General features: G+C 49.1%; 1 protein-coding gene and 1 long non-coding RNA gene across 3 annotated transcripts in view; both read right to left on the bottom strand.

Annotated features, from left to right (window-relative positions):
• The window catches only part of LOC149917449 (uncharacterized), a 64,559-nt gene extending 58,922 nt beyond the window's left edge, over nt 1-5,637 (bottom strand). The window contains exon 1 of the long non-coding RNA XR_016467447.1: nt 4,828-5,637. This is a non-coding gene — a long non-coding RNA (uncharacterized LOC149917449). The remainder of the gene's footprint in view (nt 1-4,827) is intronic.
• A 1,295-nt stretch (nt 5,638-6,932) lies between these two features.
• Nucleotides 6,933-11,450, bottom strand: EOMES (eomesodermin). 2 transcript variants are annotated; one of them, XM_031590245.2, is made up of 6 exons: nt 10,634-11,450; nt 10,370-10,524; nt 10,074-10,195; nt 9,515-9,673; nt 9,364-9,425; nt 6,933-8,712 (listed from the first exon to the last, which is right to left on the bottom strand). In XM_031590245.2, exons 1-6 carry the CDS (start codon nt 11,383-11,385, stop codon nt 7,977-7,979), a joined length of 1,986 nt encoding a protein of 661 aa, XP_031446105.1. In that variant the 5' UTR covers nt 11,386-11,450; the 3' UTR covers nt 6,933-7,976. The 2 variants fall into 2 exon arrangements, with proteins under 2 accessions (XP_031446105.1, XP_031446106.1); XM_031590246.2 differs by having other exon boundaries at nt 6,933-8,655.
• Nucleotides 11,451-18,349: the final 6,899 nt, after the last annotated feature.

The raw sequence follows: 18,349 nt of genomic DNA, 5'->3' as shown, positions 1-18,349 counted from the left end.
GACGAGACTGAAAGCTTTAGCTGTTAGACAAAAGAGAGTTAATCCACTCAGTCTCCATCAGGATTATTTTTAGGTGTGGTTATGGCCAGTCTTCAAGTCCTTCTATAGTGTGTTTTCATTATATATTTCAATGACCTTTAAGTATTATGGGTGACCATTAGCACTTCTCAGCATAACAATATTAATAGCAGGTTGGAGAATTACGCAGATCAAATCTAATGAAAGTGAATAGAGTGGAGGAATGTAAGATGCCATGTTTGCCCCTGCTTTGGCTCTCCCTGAGCTACATGTTTTGGTGAATCCCCCACCGAGATAAGAGATCCAAGTTGTTTTCTTATATTTTCAGTCTCCATTTCCTGGGAATATTGATAAAAACCAGAAGGGCATTGCCTCTCATGTTAAATTCCCTATGAATCCCTAAAGAGACTGAGTGCAACTCTATGCAGGAGGACACGAGGCCCATTACCTCAGCTACCTACCACGAAAAACAAAACAAAACAAACAACCAAGCAAACAAAAGCCTCACAGTCTGGTCTAGCAGAAATCAGTCATCATGCTAATCAGAGCAATCTCATCAATGATTTTGTGGGGGTTTGTTTAAACTCTCCGGTGAAATACCCCAGTGTTTTTTGTTTTTTCATTTATTGTGTATTATAATGTATTAAGAGTCAAACAAACTCTTCATTCCAAATGTGAAAGAGTGTTTTTTAAGAGAGCATCCCTCCTGCAGCTGCTGATCAAAGACTGCCCTGAAACCCCCAGAATTTCATATCGTTTCCAGGGAGGATCATAGTTCCCTAATGACTCTCTGACTGAACAGAAATATCAGAAGCACAAATTGAACCCACATCATCATCATATTTCTTATGAACTAAAACCACATTCAGATTATTGCTCACAGTTGATCTAGATGTTGATTAATGCATTTTGTAGCACAGACAAAACAAAGCACAAAAATAACAACTAAACAATAACAACAACAAAAGTGTGCTCTCTCATACCTATGAGAGTGGCTTTCTTTTCCCATAGTTGAAAACAGGAAACCACAAGATCTACCTGCCTCTTGGTAGAAGTAGAAAACTATTTCTGTATCCACCTGAAGTACTTGCACAGTTGTGCCTCACACAGTATTTCAAGATGTAAACACATAAGAAAAGCAACAGAAAAGAGAGAACTCACAGCACATCTTCTGAGGAGCCAGCTGTCCTCCTGATGAAAGAGGACTAAGTGCACTGTGGAGTATTGAGAAGTGCTGTAAATCTGTGCTTCACTGCACTCTGGGCAGCCTGGTCTAATGGTTGGCAACCCTGCCCACAGCAGGGGTGTTGAAACTAGATGATCTTTAAAGTCCTTCTCAACCCAGGTTAGTCTATGATTCTATGATACTCTCACAGCTACAGAATTACTCTGATTGTACCTCTGTGGATTCTCTATTGGACAGAAAGTCCTCTCACACTGTCTTTCAGACAGGGAACTTGTACAAAGCTCCTCAAAAGTTTTCAAGGACTGACAGCTCACTGATGACTTTGCGTACTGACTTCACCATTCCAGCATTACCTGTCATGCACTGTTATTGTGAGGGGAAAGAAATAAAAAATAATTCTCACAAGCGCTGCTGTTTAAACAGAGGAAAGATGCCACCAGCATCCCTTTGCAGGAATAAGGATAATTGGTTTTCATTCTAACTTTCTGCTGTTTCTATTTTCTGCTGTTTCTTCTTTCTGCTCAGTGCCAACACAAACACTTCTGCTGCTGCACTGGGAACTGTATTATGGAATTGGTTTGTCTGAAAAATAACCACATTCTTAGTTTCCAAGCCGTCACCCTTACATATTGGCCCATTCAGGCCAATACATAAAGGTGGCCAATGCCAACAGGCATTCCAAGAAATGTGTTAGGAACATATAATTTAAGTAGATTGGATAAAGAAATTAATTGCAGATTTCAAACTGACCTTTATAGGGTGGATTTGTCTGCTTTTCAGATCGCTGCTGGCACAAAATTTAGGAACATTGCAAGTAAAAAAAAAAAAAAAATAGACTCAGCCATAATTCTTCTTCTGGATCAAAGATATTCCCCCCCCAAAGAAATAGAAAACAACAACAAATCTGACAAAAATAAAAATCATCTGATTGTTACCCTCAAATGATCCTAAGAAGGAACTTCAATATAAAAGCAGCAAGGCAAAATCCTTCCTTCACAGAAAAAAATAACAAGAGATATTAGTAAAAAATATTTTGCTGCACAATAATCTTGAGACTTAAAAAAACAAAGCTACTGAAAAATAAGACACTTTTTATGTATCAGTGGAAACGAGACTACATAGGTAAGGCTTTGTCTTATTTGGAGTATGAGAGGATTCCCTGCTACTGCGAAGAGCTGCTGAGAATTCATCTTGTGTGTTGACACATCCTCTGAAGAAACAGTTTAAGAGCTCTGCTTGCCTAAATTTTGACTTCAGTCATAATAAGAATATCATTGTCACATATTCCTACTCGTTATAGGAAGCTAAGAGAAGATTTAATAGGAGAGAGTATTTAAAGTAATAATATTTCTGCCATTGGGAATTTATCAAAAGAAAGAAGTACTAGCACATTACAAGTAGGTCAATTTCTGAAGAGTTTTTCTCCCCAGAAGAATAGGAGACTATTATAAACAATTTTGTGAACACAAAGATAAGCCCCTAAAATCAGTCTGCTTGCTATTCTTGAGCATACAAACAAACAGTCCAAGTTAAAAATAAAAGTGGGTTGTTTTCATCCCCAAAAGAAATTTGCAGTTATGTCAAGGAATTTTCACATATTGTGTTGCTCTATAAACAAAAGTGATCATAACAGTTCCATGAAGTTTAACAATTAATGCCCAATGCGGACTATAAAATCCTTACCCCAAAGTAAGAAAACTAGAATAAATCATAACGGAACTGGATCCCTTGTGCTCAATATATATAGACAAAGTGTAAATGAGCTCTAACATGAAGTGCATTCACAAACCTGCTAAAATGATACTTCTTTACATTACAAACACTACACTGAAGTAGTAAAGCCTACTTCAACAGTAAACATCTTTCCATAAACCATAAGCCTGCAGAGCTCATACCTCTGTGGAAAAGAACGTGGACTGACATGGCAAGTTCAGAGCTCCTGCTGCAGATTTGTTAGCTGTCTTCCTACTCCACATATGCATCCTTTCCTCGTCTGCAGTTATCACACCCCATTAAAAGAGAGCTATAAATTGTCCTTGCACAGAGAACACTCCACACTGAAAGAACTCACCGTAGTCTTGCTGATAAAAGAGCATCTGGTTTTGAAAAAGCTCTAAAAACATCAGAACAGATTCAGATTTTAAAAACTCAAAGGAAGCCTGACTTCATGAAGTAGCAGGAGGAAGAACAAGGACTGCTTTTCCAGTTTAAAATATCACTATGTGAATTCAGGCATTCACAGTTTTAATGGCCTAAGCCAAAAGGTGGTATGCATTAGGAAAGTGCACCTGTTCAGCACCTTCCCCAAGAGCAATAGGTGATAAAAAGCAGCCAGTCTGGCTTTTGGATTGTTACAGATACCATCCACTTTCTCAGAGTAAGATCTGAGAAAGTAATGATCAAAATAGGTCACTCTTCTTATAGCATTAACTTCAGCTGTCTCTATCACGATCCAAGGGGATATCACCAAGTAGGAGGAGGACTGGGAGACTATTGTCATTTCACCCTGTGTGCTGTACAACCCTGGAAGGCAGTCTGAGACCGTGACAAGAAGGCCCCAACAGAAACAAAATAGTCGAGACAGAAAAACTACCTCTTTGCTACTAAATACTGTCAATCAGCAATAAATCATCTACTTGCTGTGGATGAAAACTAAACAGCATACAACAACTTTACTTACAAGCCTGTGGCTGAACTGGTGGTCAGAGAGGGACTTCTCCTAGCACACATGCCTTCTGCAGCCAAATAACACCACTCACATGTGGGAACCCTCAGCAGGTAGGTAGCTACTCATGTGAGCAAAATCAGGCCTTTATTTACTGTTCCCCATAGGGTCAGGTCTGCAGACTGACCTCCTTCCCAACCAGCACTCCCTGCATCAGTTCAGTCATTCGGGCAGGCAAATGGTCCAGCACTCTGCATCTTTATTTCCTCTCTCTCTCTGTCTCTTATTTAACTCCAAAATGAAAAGGAGGGAGAAGGTGGCAGGTTAGAGGGAAGCCTGCAGAGGATTCCTCCTCCCCAGATTAGGATTTAATTGTATTCCAAGTGAGTCCCTTCTGGTTGCGCTCAGTCTTTCAGATGAATGTTTCATCAATATGATTAGGATCACATCCCTCAGTCTCGTCTATTCACACAATTGGTTGTGACAGCTCGGAGTATAGTACTCCCTAAAGGAAATATTAGATACCACCCTATCACTTTATTCAAATCATATTTTGCACTCCACACTTTCAGCCTAATGGCATTCGCCCCCGGATTACTTATTTGCCATACCCAGCAAGCACTAAAATCCTTCCAATAAGGATTAGATCAACATTTATATTAGAGATATTATTATTACAAAGAAGGCTGCGGCTGTTTTGGAAGGTGGGGAACGAGCTTTGGATACTTCAGCAGAGGGGAAAAGGTCCAAAAAGAAAAAAAAGAAAAAAGAGGGGAAGATGAAGAGGAAACAAACAAATGAACGAAAAAAGAGAAAAGAAAGAAAGAAAGAAAACCAGCATCGATGGTGGCAAACCCCAGCTCCGTGGGATGGATGGCACAGAGGAGGTGCCGCCAAGCCCTGCTCCATCACTTCAGTGCCATTTTCTCCGTAGAGTGGGGCTGCCCCTACCACTCACCGCCGGCTTTCCCTGCACCCCGGGCCGGAATGGGGCATTTCCGCGGAATACCACAGAGGGTGAATCCCCTCCTCGGCCTCCAACGCCGCCCTCTTCTCATGTCCCTCTTAGTGCGGCTTGGCCGCCCTGAGACGGCCCTGAGGAGAGGGCGGCAGCGGCTGAGGGAGCTTCGTAAAGCAGCAAAGGGGAGGCGAAAAGCAGCGAGCGGGCTGTGAAAACCCGGCGTTGGGGATGAGGCAGGGTGGCAGAAATTCAGACTGAAAGTAAAACCTTTGTCACGTACTCGAAAAGAAAACAACAAGAACAACGATAATCTTGCTCCTTCTTCCTGGGGAGGGCGGCCCTTCTCCCGACAAGGGGAAGAGCCGTCGGAAGGGATAGGGCTTGGGGTCGTTTTGTTTTCCCCGAAGGGTGCGAAATGTCGGCGGTGAAGTGTGGGGTGAGCAGCGAGAGGCAAAGTTTCGTTGGGAAAGCGAGCCAAGAGGAGGAGCGGGGTTGCTTTAACGAAAAATCCCCAAATTCTTCACCGACGAGAGGTCTCCATCCTGCTCAGCCCTGGGAAGAACCCCTCTGATCTACCGTTGCTCGCTCACGCTGTTAAAATAAATATAAACACCGAGCTGAAGCATCTCCCCTCGAATAACGGACAAATACGTGAGATAATCGTTAAATCGCAACAAACGGCCTCAAATCGTTAGCAGCGTGCTGCAGGGGTGGGGAAAGCGGAGGAGGGGACCCCGGGACCCCCGGCGCCGCGCTCATCCCCCCCAGCCCTGCTCCCGGTGGCCGGGCGTCCTCGCAGCGCTGCCCGTCCGCATCGGGGGACAATCCTGGCCCCCCCCCGTCCTCCTCCCCCCGCGATAAGGAGCCGGCAGCCCAGGGTCGAGGCTCTCTGCTGTTTGCCGCATTAAATGGCGTTACGAAGCAAAGCGCAAAGGTAGTTAACTTTATCTTCCGCTAATATAAACAAATAGGCGTCCGGCTCCTTGATCTTTATTTAAATATTGAGTTGTTTATCGGTGTCATCCTATGAAGATTAATTAGCTGCCTTTATTCACAATTTGGCGTCTGACACCCCGTTTTAGGAATGCATTATAATCACAAGGTGTTAATTGGGGCCAGCCAGGCACTTATGTTTCTATTAAATAGTGTGAGGACTTTTCACAAGTTTTTTTCTTTTTTTTTTTTTCTTTTCTTGCTTTTTTTTTTTTTTTAATCGCGAGTTGCAACTTATACATACAGCCCTCAGCCAGTGCCACACAGCGAAGGAACCACTCTCCCCGACTGCGGTGCGCTGTGCACGGGGCTGAAAGCAGGGCATGAGGAACGGGTTTATCCCCACTGAAAGGAGAGGGGGTGAAAAAAAATAAATTGAAAAGAAAAAGCTCTTCCCGCCGTCGCTGAAAGTAATTCGGCAAGACTCTTCCCGTCCCGAATAGGTAATACGGCTCGCTGGAAGTGCACCGAACTCGCCGTCAGAAATCTCTTCGGGAAGACGCTCCTCTCCCCCAGCGAGGAGGAGCCCGCTGCGAAAACCCTCCTCGATTGCGCTAACTCCTCCAGCCCGAGTCTTCGCATTGTTTTGTTTGCGGCAGACATCGCTAACAGCTTAATCCCATTACCGCCTGCATTTCCTCAGGAAAGGTGATGCTGCCGCGGGAGCCGGCTTTCAATCACCTTGCCAGGAGGAGCTTTCTCCCCAGATAAGGGCTCGGGGGAGGCTTTAACGCGTTCCGGGAAGAGGCGGGGGCAGAGCCAGAGCCGTACGCAGCTCCTCGGGACGGGCTGGGCTCGTACTTGGCCCCCCGTAGGGGAAAAGAGCCTCAGGGCTGGCAGCAAACAAGGACGGGATCAGAGTCCTTTCCTTTATCCAGAAAGACAAGAGAAACGAGAAAAATCCCCAACTGAAAGAAGTAACACTAATATCACTAGCACCGTCCTCGTCTGCACGCTGCAAGACAAAACAGCAAGGAGAAACTTTGCAAAATGTGGTTGGAGTTAAGAGCCATCACAACCCACCAGTCCTCAGCCATGCAGCACGCACAGCTTTGTACTCCCTCTTCCCCCCCAGCCTGGTAGAGGCAAAGAAGCAGATGCCACCCACACTCTCGTCCCTGGCACCACCACGTTTATTAAAAATTACTACTATGTACATATAAAAGCAGAACCAAGTTTCACCAGAGAATTTTGTGTGCCAGTGCTCTGGGGTTGATCCGTTTAAAATGGCTGAAACTATAGGCAAGAAGAGTGGGCAGGTTACATCACTTCCAGTTTGATACAGGGCAGCTGAAAGTCACTTTACATACACAAATAGAAATCTGCTAATGCTCTTTGCAATGCTCCATATGCTAAGTTTGATTAACAAAAAAAATAAAATGCATTTTGAACTTCAAAGCACCACCGGAGGTCCTTCTGACTGAACAGCTATAGGTCAACTATTTATATATTATTCCACAATATTCTACAGTGTACCTAGACAAAACACAACTGTACACTTGGATTTTTTTTGCCACCTCAGTAAAGGTTAGGCTTCCGGGATAGAGGCATGTTTTCCTTAAAAGTCAGATTTGGCCATTGTAGAAGCATTGCTAGCAGCAAGACCTTCAAGTTAAACCCCTGCCTGGAGCAGGCCTTATTTTAACCACCTTCTGCTAAAGAAAGCCTTAGCTGAGCATTGCCCAACTCAGCCAACTAATCCACAAACAAGAGTTGAAGAAAACAGTTCTGTTTAAAACAGCATGTGCAGTCCCCCATCCCAGTGCCCTTTATCAGAGGGGCAAGGCAGGGAAGAAAGTAAAATTTGGAATCCGACTGCTACTTCCTCACTCAGTGTATGGATTTGATCAGGCCTCTGAGCCAAGCCAAACTGTACACTTCAGTGTCTTCAATAAATAAACCACCTTGTAGAAATCTAGGCTCCTGCTTACAGCTTTTCCACATGCTGTTTTTTCTAAGAGAAAAATCATACTGTGATTTGCTTTTCCTACTTAATTACCTGCAACAGTCTAAAAGCTTTGGCACCTTCTTTAGAATTGCACATGACAATTTAAGGTGGAAGGCAAGAGTCTTTTTGGCAATCGTAATGCAAAAGAAAGAAAACAAAGGCCACCCTGAAAAAAAAAAATAGCCAATTGGAACAAAAGGATGCTTTATGAACTGGTATAGAATGCATAGTAGCCCATGCCTTTTGAAGTGTCTTTGCTATAGTCCTCAGCATTAATGTCCTCACATTTCATGGATGGGGAATTTTCATTGCTCGAAGTGCTGGGGGAGAGCCGCCTTCTCTTACAAGCACCTGTGTAGACTCCAGAATCATTGGAATCTAGAGACTTGATGGAGGGTGGAGTCTCTATCCAGGATGAGCCAATTTCTTCTTTCACCTTCTCCTTGGAAAGCTGGTCTTCAGAGAAGCCCGGAGGACTTGTTCTGGAGCTCCAAGGTAATCCTGTGGTCATTTTTCTCTGGTAGGAGCCCCTACTCCCCCAGCCTGCCATAGACGGAAACGTTGGGTCAGGGTAGTACCCCAAGGCATGGGATGTCTGAAGAGGAAGGGATTTAATGCCGTAGGGGAGCAAGGTGCTAGGAGAATACTCCGTCTCATAGGAGTTCATGTCCAGTTTGTTGGCACTGGGCTGCTGCATGGGAGTAACAAACCACCGCTGGGGAGGGCTGGCCACCTCTTCACTCTGCTGCGGGGACAGCAAGCCGTTGGTCTGCGGGACGGTTCTCTCACCGTTGTAAAATCTGGTGGGGGGCAGGTTGTTGACAAACTGTTCTTGGAAGAAAGGCTGCACGCTGTATCGGGCACCAGGGACAATCTGGTGGGATCTAGGAGAATCCGTGGGAGATGGAGTTAATCTGTCATTTTCTGAAGCTGTGTACATGCTACAACATAAAAGAGAAACACTGAGAGTTCTTTACAATTCCAAATATGGTATTAGAAAACAAACAGGAAGAAAGCAGCTGTTCTTAACAAGAGTCACAACCGCGTTTATCTGGACATTCTATCAGCCTTCGGAGTTGATGCTGCTTTTCCTAGAGCAGTAGAAAATGCAGAATGCTGCTGTTACACATACCCACTGTTCTCTGCCAGCCAAGCCACCTTAAATGAAAGGCAGTGCTTTTAGAAGCCAGATTTGCATATATGCACCATGGTTTTTCAAAGGCCATTTGATGTCAGAAATTGCTCGCTAGGCAAAAGTCTTCCTTACAGTTGGAAGATGGCTATTTTGTCATACCAACAGCAGATGCTTTACTGCCAGCCTGAAGGCCAGCAAAGTTCTGCTGGGCTATTTAACCAGAGCACAGAATCCTGCTAGCAAACGTGATTGAGACAGTATATTAAATAGTTAAATGGCCATTTATATCTCTAGACATATTTAACTTCTAAATGTGCATGAACTAGCGAAATCATAGTATTTCTACTCCTAAATAACTTAAGCAGCATCTCCAAGTTCCTGCTTTCCTCTTCATATAAAAGCATTTGAGGGCAGAACCGTGCCAACCCAGAAAGCTACAAAAGAGAGGCATACTTACGAGTCATAGTTGTCTCTGAAGCCCTTTGCAAAAGGATTATGATCAATTTTGAGCTGAGTAATCTAAAAATGAAAGCAGAGCACAGTGAGTTGACATGCTGAACTCTCGACACTTCATTATATTCTTGTCATTTTGTACAACCCATTCTTACATCGGTGTTTTGATAGGCTGTAACTGCTATGAACTGCGTTTCGGGGAAAATAAACGTTTGAGTCTTTGAAGAATCATTCAGATCTTCAACACCATCTTCAGTCACTTCCACTATATGAAGCCGAGGCTGGTACTTGTGTAGAGACTGCAGGACTATCATCTGAAAGAGTAGGAGATAACGTTAAGAAACTACACCCCGCATCACCATTCACAGGCTGCAAGATTGACCTCATCTTGGGAATGGAGGTTTTTTACTGCTATCAAATGAAACAAAGGGCTACAGCCTGTGTAGGTTGCTAATATGCCAGGTCCTGTAAATGCAGGAAATCGAGAGCCATCAGCTACACTGCTACATTTTGAGCAACGCTGAGTTGAAGAAAATATTGGCCAAAGATAGAAATTTACACTTTTACTTCTGACATTGCTTCTCCTTTTAAAGACAACTACAGGCGTAAGGGACTAACAATCCACTAAGAAAGGAACAAGGCAGAGCAGTGATGCAGCAGCTCTGTTTGCCACACGGCACCACCGACACGGCTCCCGGGAGCACAGTCACTCACCTGCGCGTTGTTGTTGTTGGCTCCCTTGTTGTTGGTCAGCTTCAGCTTGCCGAAAGAGATCTCCTGCCGCATCCAGTGCGCTCCGGTGTTGGGCGACTCGGGGTGCACGTACACCTTGTTGCCTGGGGGAGAGCACCGCGGCGGTGAGCAGCCGGGCACAACACGGGGCTTTGTTTCACCGCGACCCCCAGGTGTCCCCGTCCCGTACGAGAGTCTCAAAGCGGCCTTAAGAGCGCAGCTCCTCCCGCATCGGGAGCCTTCTTAGGAAGCAGAACAGGAGGGAAGCCCACACTTACCCTGCATGTTGTTGTCGGCTTTGCCGCACGTCACCCATTTTCCCCCCTGGAAGCGCCAGTGGTTGGGGTCCGCCAGCACCACCTCCACGAAGACGTTGTAGTGGGCGGTGGGGTTGAGGCCGGTAATATTAAAGCTCAGGAACGGAAACATCCGCCTGGGGAGAGGAGAAAAACGTAAGGCATTCGGGACGGCCCGGGCCGTAGTATTTCCCGAGCGGCCCCTTCTCCCTCCCTTTCCCTCCGCAGTCTCCCCCATCCGCTTACCGGCCCTGCTTGGTGATGATCATCTCCGTCTGGTGCCGGTGGAACTTGAGCCAGAGCGGCCGGTTGCAGAGGAAGACTTGTGCCCGCAGCCCGGGCCCGGCCGCCGGCACACCCAGCGCCCCGAGCCCTCCGCAGGAACCCGAGGCCGGCGGGTAGGGACCGTAGAGGGCTCCGCCGGCCGCCGCCTGCCCGTACTGGTACCCGCCGCCTCCGCCGAACTGCGCCCTGCCGCCGGGCGGGCACACGGCGCCCGCGAAGCCGCCCGAGGACAGCACGGAGCCGTAGGGGTAGCGCGGCCCGCCGGGCGCCTGGTACACGGCGCCGTGCTGCGCGGCGGGCGGGTACGGGAAGAGAGCGCAGGGCCCCCCCAACTCGGTGACCGGCGGCCCGGGGGACTGCAGGTAGTAGCGCTCGGGGCTCAGGCTGTCCATGGAGTAGCGGGCGGCGGCGGCCGGGGGCAGCTCTTCCTCCCCGCAAGGGGTGGTCTTGCGGCCGTCCGGCTTCGGAGCGGAGAAGGGCGGCTCCCCCCCGTCGGGCTCGCCCAGCATGGCCGGAGCCGCCGCGAACTTCTTAGCCGCCTTGTCCAGGTCGAGATGCGCCGGAGAGCCCGGGCGGGGCGGCCCTCGGGACCCGGCTCCGCCGCCTCCTCCGGCTCCGGTCCCTCCGCCGCGCCCGCCGCCTTCCAGCGGATAAAAGGGGGCTCCCGGTAGGGCCCCCCCCGCCGCCGCCAGCAGCGGCTCTCCCAGCTGCATCCTCTGCGGGCGGGCGGCGGCAGCTCTGCACAACCCCCGCAGTACCCGATGCCGGCCCCGACCCGCGGCCGCGCAGCGCTGCGCTGAGGCTCCGCCGAGCCCATTTATACCGGCACGCCGGGCCGCTCGGGCCGCCGGGGAGGGGCTTGTGCCGAGCTGCCTCCTCACCGCCCTCCACCCCCGCCGGCCCATTGGCTGGGCCGGGTGACACTAATTTAATTAGACAGCTACTAATTGGAACAAGTCACCTGTGACTCTGGTGCGCGTGTCCCCCCGCTCCTCGACCCCCCCGTCCGCAGCCGGCGGGTCTGCCCAGCGCCCGTACCGCTCCGGGGGAGGGCTGAGCCCGCGGCAAGCCCGGCTCCCCCCTCCCATCCCACCCTCCCACCCCCGAAAAAAAAGGAAAAACACATAAAAAAACGAACCACCATCTCTGATCTGGGTGACAACGGGCGCACGAGGCTCGGGCACAGCAGGAATTGGGGGTCCAGAGGGAAATCGGGATGGAAGCTAACACCAGAGCTCAGCAGGGAGGGAGGGATGGAGGACGGCCACCCGGCGGACCGCTGCGACGGGGCGGGCCACCCCCCAGACCCCCTGGGGCCGTGCCGCCGTTCGAAAAATTGGGGCTGCGCCTCAGCCCCGCCGAGCGGCCGCCGGCCTCTGTTCGCTCCCCGGGCGGCATCAGTCCCGGGGAAGTGGCACGTTAATGTGGGAGTCTCCTTGGAAGCCGGGCTGCAAGTTCAGTGTTCGGGAACTCGGTGGAGGATTCTCGCAATGCGCTTTCCCATTCAGCATCCCCGTCCGGGAAGGCAGGGCGGGTTCGGTTGGGTGCCAGATCCCGAGCCGTGGAACCAATCAGTTCAGCGCATTTCTCGAAGGGGAACCTTTTGCTCCGAAGCGCAGGGGAGCGGATATTTAGGAATACTGACGCGCCCGTGCGGTTCGGCACGAACGACTTCGCAGCTCCCAAAGCGCAGCCCCTCGCCCTCTCCCCGCAGCCCGGCGCTTCGCGGGGAGCTCTGCGGAATCCCTGCCCCCTCACCGCGGCACAACGTAAAGGAGACCCACGGCGCAGCCGGGATTTCGTTGCCGGGTGGAAAGGCGCGGGGTAGGGACGGAGCTCCGCGGCTCTCCCCGCGCTGAGCTCCGAGGAGCCTCACCGGGGCCGCCGCGATTAATAGCCTATAATTAACCAAGCCGCGGGACCCGGAGCCGAGGAGCAGTTGGGCGGTCGGGGGGGCTCGCTGCGTGCCCCGGAGCGGAGCGAGGGACCGGGGGAAGCAGCTCCCGCTGTGCCCGCCTCCGGCTGCGGGCACGCAGATACGTATGTGAGGAGCCAGGGGAGGGCTGGTGGCACCGAGTGGCACCTACCCACCTATTCTCTCCGGGATAACGGTATTCCCAATTTTTGCGTCCGAACGAGGGACACGACAAAAAAGTGTCCTGCGCTCATCGGAGCTTCTGCATGGAGCAGCGCGGCCGCTCGGCGCTGCTGCCCCTTCCCCGTGCAGCTCCGGCAGGGGGGCAGCGCCCGCCAGGCAGCCCCGCTCCGAGGCTGAACGGAAAGGTGGGATGGGGAGCGACCCGCCGAAGCTCCGCTGAAGCTCAGCTGCCGCTCTCCTGCCCGTGGCCGCTCCGTCAGGCTGCCCATCTCCGGGGCTGGGGCAGAGGTGGAGGAGGTTTTGCAAGGCTGCTGGGTAGGGTTTGAGGGAATCAATTTTACAACAGAACTGCCACGATTTGAAGCAGCCTTGTAGGGCAGGTGCCGTTCAGTTCGAGGCCGCTGCATTTTTTTCCTCCAGAATTTCCCTGACCTCGCGTTAGGCAGAGCCGGGCAGACACCTCCCGACGCCGCTCGGATTTCCCTCGAGCAGGGAACCGGGACGGGGGAGGGATCGGAAACCCGTGGCCGTCCTGCAAAACTGAGAGCTTTACGGTTCGGATCGAAAGGCACTCGGCATTAAGTTTTCCTAACGAATTACGGTTTCCCTGCGGTTCTCTGCAGGGAACGAAGTACCTCAAGCTCAGCTCGGACCCGCCTCGCCTCAACCCCAGCCTGGGGTCCCGCAGCTCCTAACCGGCCCGGTGGCTGTCGGGGCAGAACCCGGGGCCGGGTTTCACTGCATTTCGCCTGGCCGGGTTTGGAGAGCGCGGACCACCATTTGGGCGCTGTGTCACGCAGCCCGCACGGCGCGCAAAATCAGCGATTCCACCCGCAAATTAAAGCTGCCGTCCCAGCCGCCAACCAAACTCTCGGGACGCAGTCCCTGTCATCGCCCCTGCTTCAAATCTCCCCTCCCGGAGGGTCGGGCATCGTCCCCCGCCCAACTACGATTCGGTTCGGTTCCCGCTGCCCCTCCGGGGCCGCGCCGAGGAACGCCGCCGTGTAGAGCTGCGGGGTGTTTCGGTCGTGCGTGGGACAGATTTCCGAATGGGTCCCGGAGCCCTGCAGGTGTTATCTGATAGCTAGAGCTGCAGAAGCAGCAGGCTGGTGAGACGGAGAGTTAGGTTCGTAAAACTATCAGAATAACCCCCAAACCACAAAAAGAACGTTGAAAGAAAGTGTAGGTCCTTGAAGGGTTACAGATTATCTTGTTTTGTTGCACTTTATTCAAATATACTCCCTGGGTTTATTTAAATGAGGAGCACATCCGACTCTAAAGGAGCTGTTCCAGAATGCAGCCTCAATTAAGGCAGAATGATGCGGTGCTGAAATATTTTCCCCTTTGCCTTCGGGATAGGATTGAGTCCTTTCCTGTTTCTTGGAGGTCAGCGATCAGAAAAGACCTTCAGCAAATCGTTTAAATTCATGGGGACTAACACTGTTAAACCGAAGCACCCTGTATGGAAGGGCCTAGGAGGAGAAAAGAAGTTAAAATCCATATAACTTATTCCATTAGGCTACTGTGCACATATATATACCTTCACATATCACCCCATTTAGCCATATATATCCATTATCCTTACCTATGTAAGTATGGGTACACACACAACAGTTCTACACAGACACCTTAAGAATCCTGGTTAGCAGAATGCACTGCTATGCTGTGCTCCTGTCCCCGTGCTCTTGTCTCTGCAGGATATCCAGGTCCTGGGGTCATTTTCTGAGTGCTACATTTGAACTGTTTCTGTGAAGTATTTATTTTCCTTACTTGATTTTCCTTGCTTTCATTTTGGTGGGGAAAAAAAAATAGCTTGCTGTTTCTGGATGCCCTCCTCAATCTGCTAGCATCCAACTCCCGAGGGGCTGCAATACTTTCACCTTTACAGCAATTTTGGGATGGGATTTCACAGATTTTCTTTTTCTCCAGCCACCCAACCTGCCCCCCCTTACTCCACTCCACCTCCCCCTCTATTGATTCTATTGATCCAACTACACACTGAGTAAGGGGCTGGGCAAAGGAAGGATACTTTGAGATGCCATCATGAGGCTTGCCATGCGTCCACCACGGTCCTTCAGAGCCCTTTTTGAAATCACTAAATCGGAGACTTTTCAGATGCAGTCACTCACACACGAATGCTTCTTCATCCTTTTCTTTTCTTTCTTTTCTTTCTTTCTTTCTTTCTTTTTCATTTTTTAATCTTCATACCTTTCTTTTCAAGGCTGCAGAGAGCTTACAGCATGCAGAATAATTAGAGGTATATCAGTATGCTCGGGAAAGGCTCAGGGCATTTCAGCCTGATGCTGAACCTCGGTGAGTATTTTTATGAAGAAACCAGCTCCATCCTTCCACTGCTCAGGCTGTTTCAATCTCTCACACGCAGACAAGAGACATCTCCTTCATGGGAATGTTAGGAGACTAAATTAATTGAAAATGCCTCCTCATCCCCCAACCCCTCCCCTTTATTTTTCTGTTGAGAAGTGTTGCCCTATAGCTGCAAAGCTCACCAATCCATTTTAGTTTATGATGTGGGAGTATGCAGTACTGAAGCTACAAGAAGTACAGCTTCAAATATACTATGAGGTGTAAAAAATCAAACCCCAAAGGGTAAAAACCCAGAGATCTGTTGTTGAAATATATATGTGCATACCTTAAATAGGGGAAATCAATAGCTGTACAAAACCAAAGAACTATTATGTTTAATATTAAGTGGGGATGGTACCAAATTATTAGCAATTTTACTCTTTGGTAACCAATTACATGTAGCTGCCAATTTATTATGTATCATAACCAAGTCAAAAAGGCAGAAAATAGACGTAGACATTAAAAATTTGTACACTGGTGTACAAAAGTATAAGCCCCATACTTATCATGGGGTTAATTAATGAAAGTGAGAAGAAGGGCACCCTTTTCCAGACAAGGTCTTTGGAAAGGAAGAACAGGCATGAGTTACTGAATCAGGAGATAAAAGAAACAACTCCCTATTTGAAAATAAAGCAGCATTCCAAGTAGTCTTAGCAGTCATGTCCTTTCTCTAATTTATAGGAGAAATGATAGCTAAAAAACCTTGTATCTTCAGCAGCAATATTGTAATAAAGAGAACAGCAATCATTAGTAAAAGTTAATCCAGATCTGATCCTAAGCAGTGAAGTATGGCAGTATAACACAGACAAAGTTGAACAGACTCTGAGCTTGAATCACATTCTTGGCAATGGATAATTTTGCTACTTAAGATCATGTAACTGTTCTTTGTTGCTGGGCCTAAGGCACCCTGCTGGCTACAGAAACAAAACAAGACATGTTTCAGAAAGTGTAAGGCTTTGCAAAGGAGGTGCTTTCATCATTTTCACAAATATTTGAGAAAGCTACAGAAAGGAGATGGGAAAAGTATTCAGTTGGATTTAGTTTTGAGGTGACATTTCTTTCTCGAAATGGAACTGTGGAAACCGAGGGAGAAGAAGAGACTGAAATTAGGATCACAGAGCCAAACATAACCACGAGCAACACTTCATATTTTGTATTATTCACGCACAGAGATCTCCAAACAGCTCTCCTTAAACACGTGTATTTCACCCTCCGATAAGCCTAATGAGGGATGCCTAGCACCTTCCCCTGATTTTAAAGCACGGTCGCTTACTGGCTCATAGATCAGTGCCAATTGTCGGCCTGACAGCATGTGATGGAAGTATGAGAACACGCCAGGATCCCCGACGTGGCTGTAATGGCTGTAGATCTGCTCTGAGCTTATTTGTATTTACACGTCTATCAAAGAGAGTACTGAGCAGCTAACTTTGGTTTGCTGGTCTGTTTTGGATCAGAAACGTAGAATCAGAATGGTACTCAAAGAGCGTGGACTCAACTAACCTGCTTAAACAGCAGTAATTGGAAGCAGTACCCCAAATCCCATTAAAATCCCAGTGCTTTTTGTTCCAGCACTTTAAAAAGGTACAATTACACAACGCCAAAGCCCCGACGCAGCCGGGCCTAGCGTGGATCCGCCGTTAAACAGCCTCCCCGACGTGTGGGTGGCGACAGAACGCCGGTCGGAAGCAGCAGCGTGCCGCGGGCTCCGCGGGCTGCACCCGCCCCGGGCATGCCTGGGGGAGCTCCGGCCCGGCCGGGTGTCAGCCGGCGCTTTGAAGCCCCCGCGGCGGGGGGCTGCGCTCGGCATTGAGGCCTCAAGTGCCCCTAAGCGTTTCTAAGTACCGGGCTCGCAAGGCTATGCGCCTTTACAACGAGCTGATGCCCGCAGGTAGCGCTCCGAAAAGGCCCATCTGCGGGCAGCGAGACCAAAGGCGGAGCGGAGCGGGGTCGTTAGGAGATAAAGGGGGGTCAATGGGCACTTTCTTCCCCGGCTGAATTCCGGCTCGGAAAGCCGCTCTGGAAGACGTGAGCCCTGCGCAGCGTGGGCTGGGCAGTCAGCGCCCGTCAGAAACCCGTGAAAGAGCTGCTGTGGACAGCAGAGTACGTACACAGAAGAAAGAAGTTACATCACGAAGAGGAAGCGTAACTAACTTTCTGTTCAAATTGGATATTAGGAAATATTTCTTCTCCAGAAGAGCGGTGAGGCAGTGGCACAGGCTGCCCAGGGAGGTGGTGCAGTCACCGTCCCTGGAGGTGTTGAAGAACCGTGTGGATGTGGCACTGAGGGACGTGGTCGGTGGGCATGGTAGGGGTGGGTCCACGGTTGGAATGGATGATCTTTTCCGAACTTAATGATTGATTCCATAGTTCTATGAAATCCAAAGGGATGCCATCCACCACCACCACCAACCCCACACCAAGAAAATACCGAACTCACCCCTCACTGCAAAACCAATCTCTAATTTGCCACCGGCCCCGTGAAAGCATCTGCACACCATTTTTTCTCCAATTAACTCCAGGAAGTATGAGCACCACTCTTTCCTCTTAGCATGGATGATTGTGTTGATCCTAGCACATTACTGAGGGGAAATTTTAGCTTGAAGAGGCTGAGTTATGCAGATGAGGACAGATAAATGGGCAACATCATGGCAGAACTTTGAACCATGCACAAATGCATATTCTTCCTTCCTTCCTTCCTTTTTTTTTTTTTCTTTTTTTTTTTTCTTTGGTCTGTACGCTTTCCTTTCTCCACCAGTCACGTTTCAGGCAGTTACTGGTTCTCTTGCAGTCCAGAGCTATTATGGATTAAGGGACAGAAAAGGAATGGATGTAATGAATATGAAAAGGACGTCGAAAAAAAAGAAGTCTTCTGATCTTTTGTGGTAGGTGTTGGCCTGAATTAAAATACAGCCTCCTTTAGTAAGACCCATTAGAAAGCAGCTGGTGGCCTGATAGGAGTAGTCAGACCCTGATGTCACAGGGTGGCGGGGTCACAGTGACATAATACTATCATGGCAACATTTCTGCCTACTTTACACCTTATCGAGCCTACTCAAGATAAAATCCCACCTTCCAGTTACCCTTACATGCATCCTGAAACAGGGCTGGTAAGCTGTGCATGGACCAGGCAAGTAAAACAGTGTCCTGGCATGATATTAGAGGTCTGAGGGCTGCAATCACTCCATCCCAGGAGGTGGTGGCTGCTGACTTTCTAC

This window comes from Phasianus colchicus, chromosome 6 (genome assembly GCF_987193195.1).
Source record: "Phasianus colchicus chromosome 6, bPhaCol1.hap1.1, whole genome shotgun sequence".
In the NCBI taxonomy this organism is placed as follows: Eukaryota; Metazoa; Chordata; class Aves; order Galliformes; family Phasianidae; genus Phasianus; species Phasianus colchicus.
This window is presented reverse-complemented; position numbering and strand designations above follow the sequence as displayed.

Coding starts and splice junctions, on each gene's coding strand:
- EOMES (XM_031590245.2), bottom strand. CDS start 11,385: ATGCAGCTGGGAGAGCCGCTGCTGGCGGCGGCGGGGGGGGCCCTACCG. Junction 10,525..10,633: donor ATCATCACCAAGCAGGGCCG/GTAAGCGGATGG, acceptor TCCTCTCCCCAG/GCGGATGTTTCCGTTCCTGA. Junction 9,426..9,514: donor CAGCCTATCAAAACACCGAT/GTAAGAATGGGT, acceptor TTTCATTTTTAG/ATTACTCAGCTCAAAATTGA.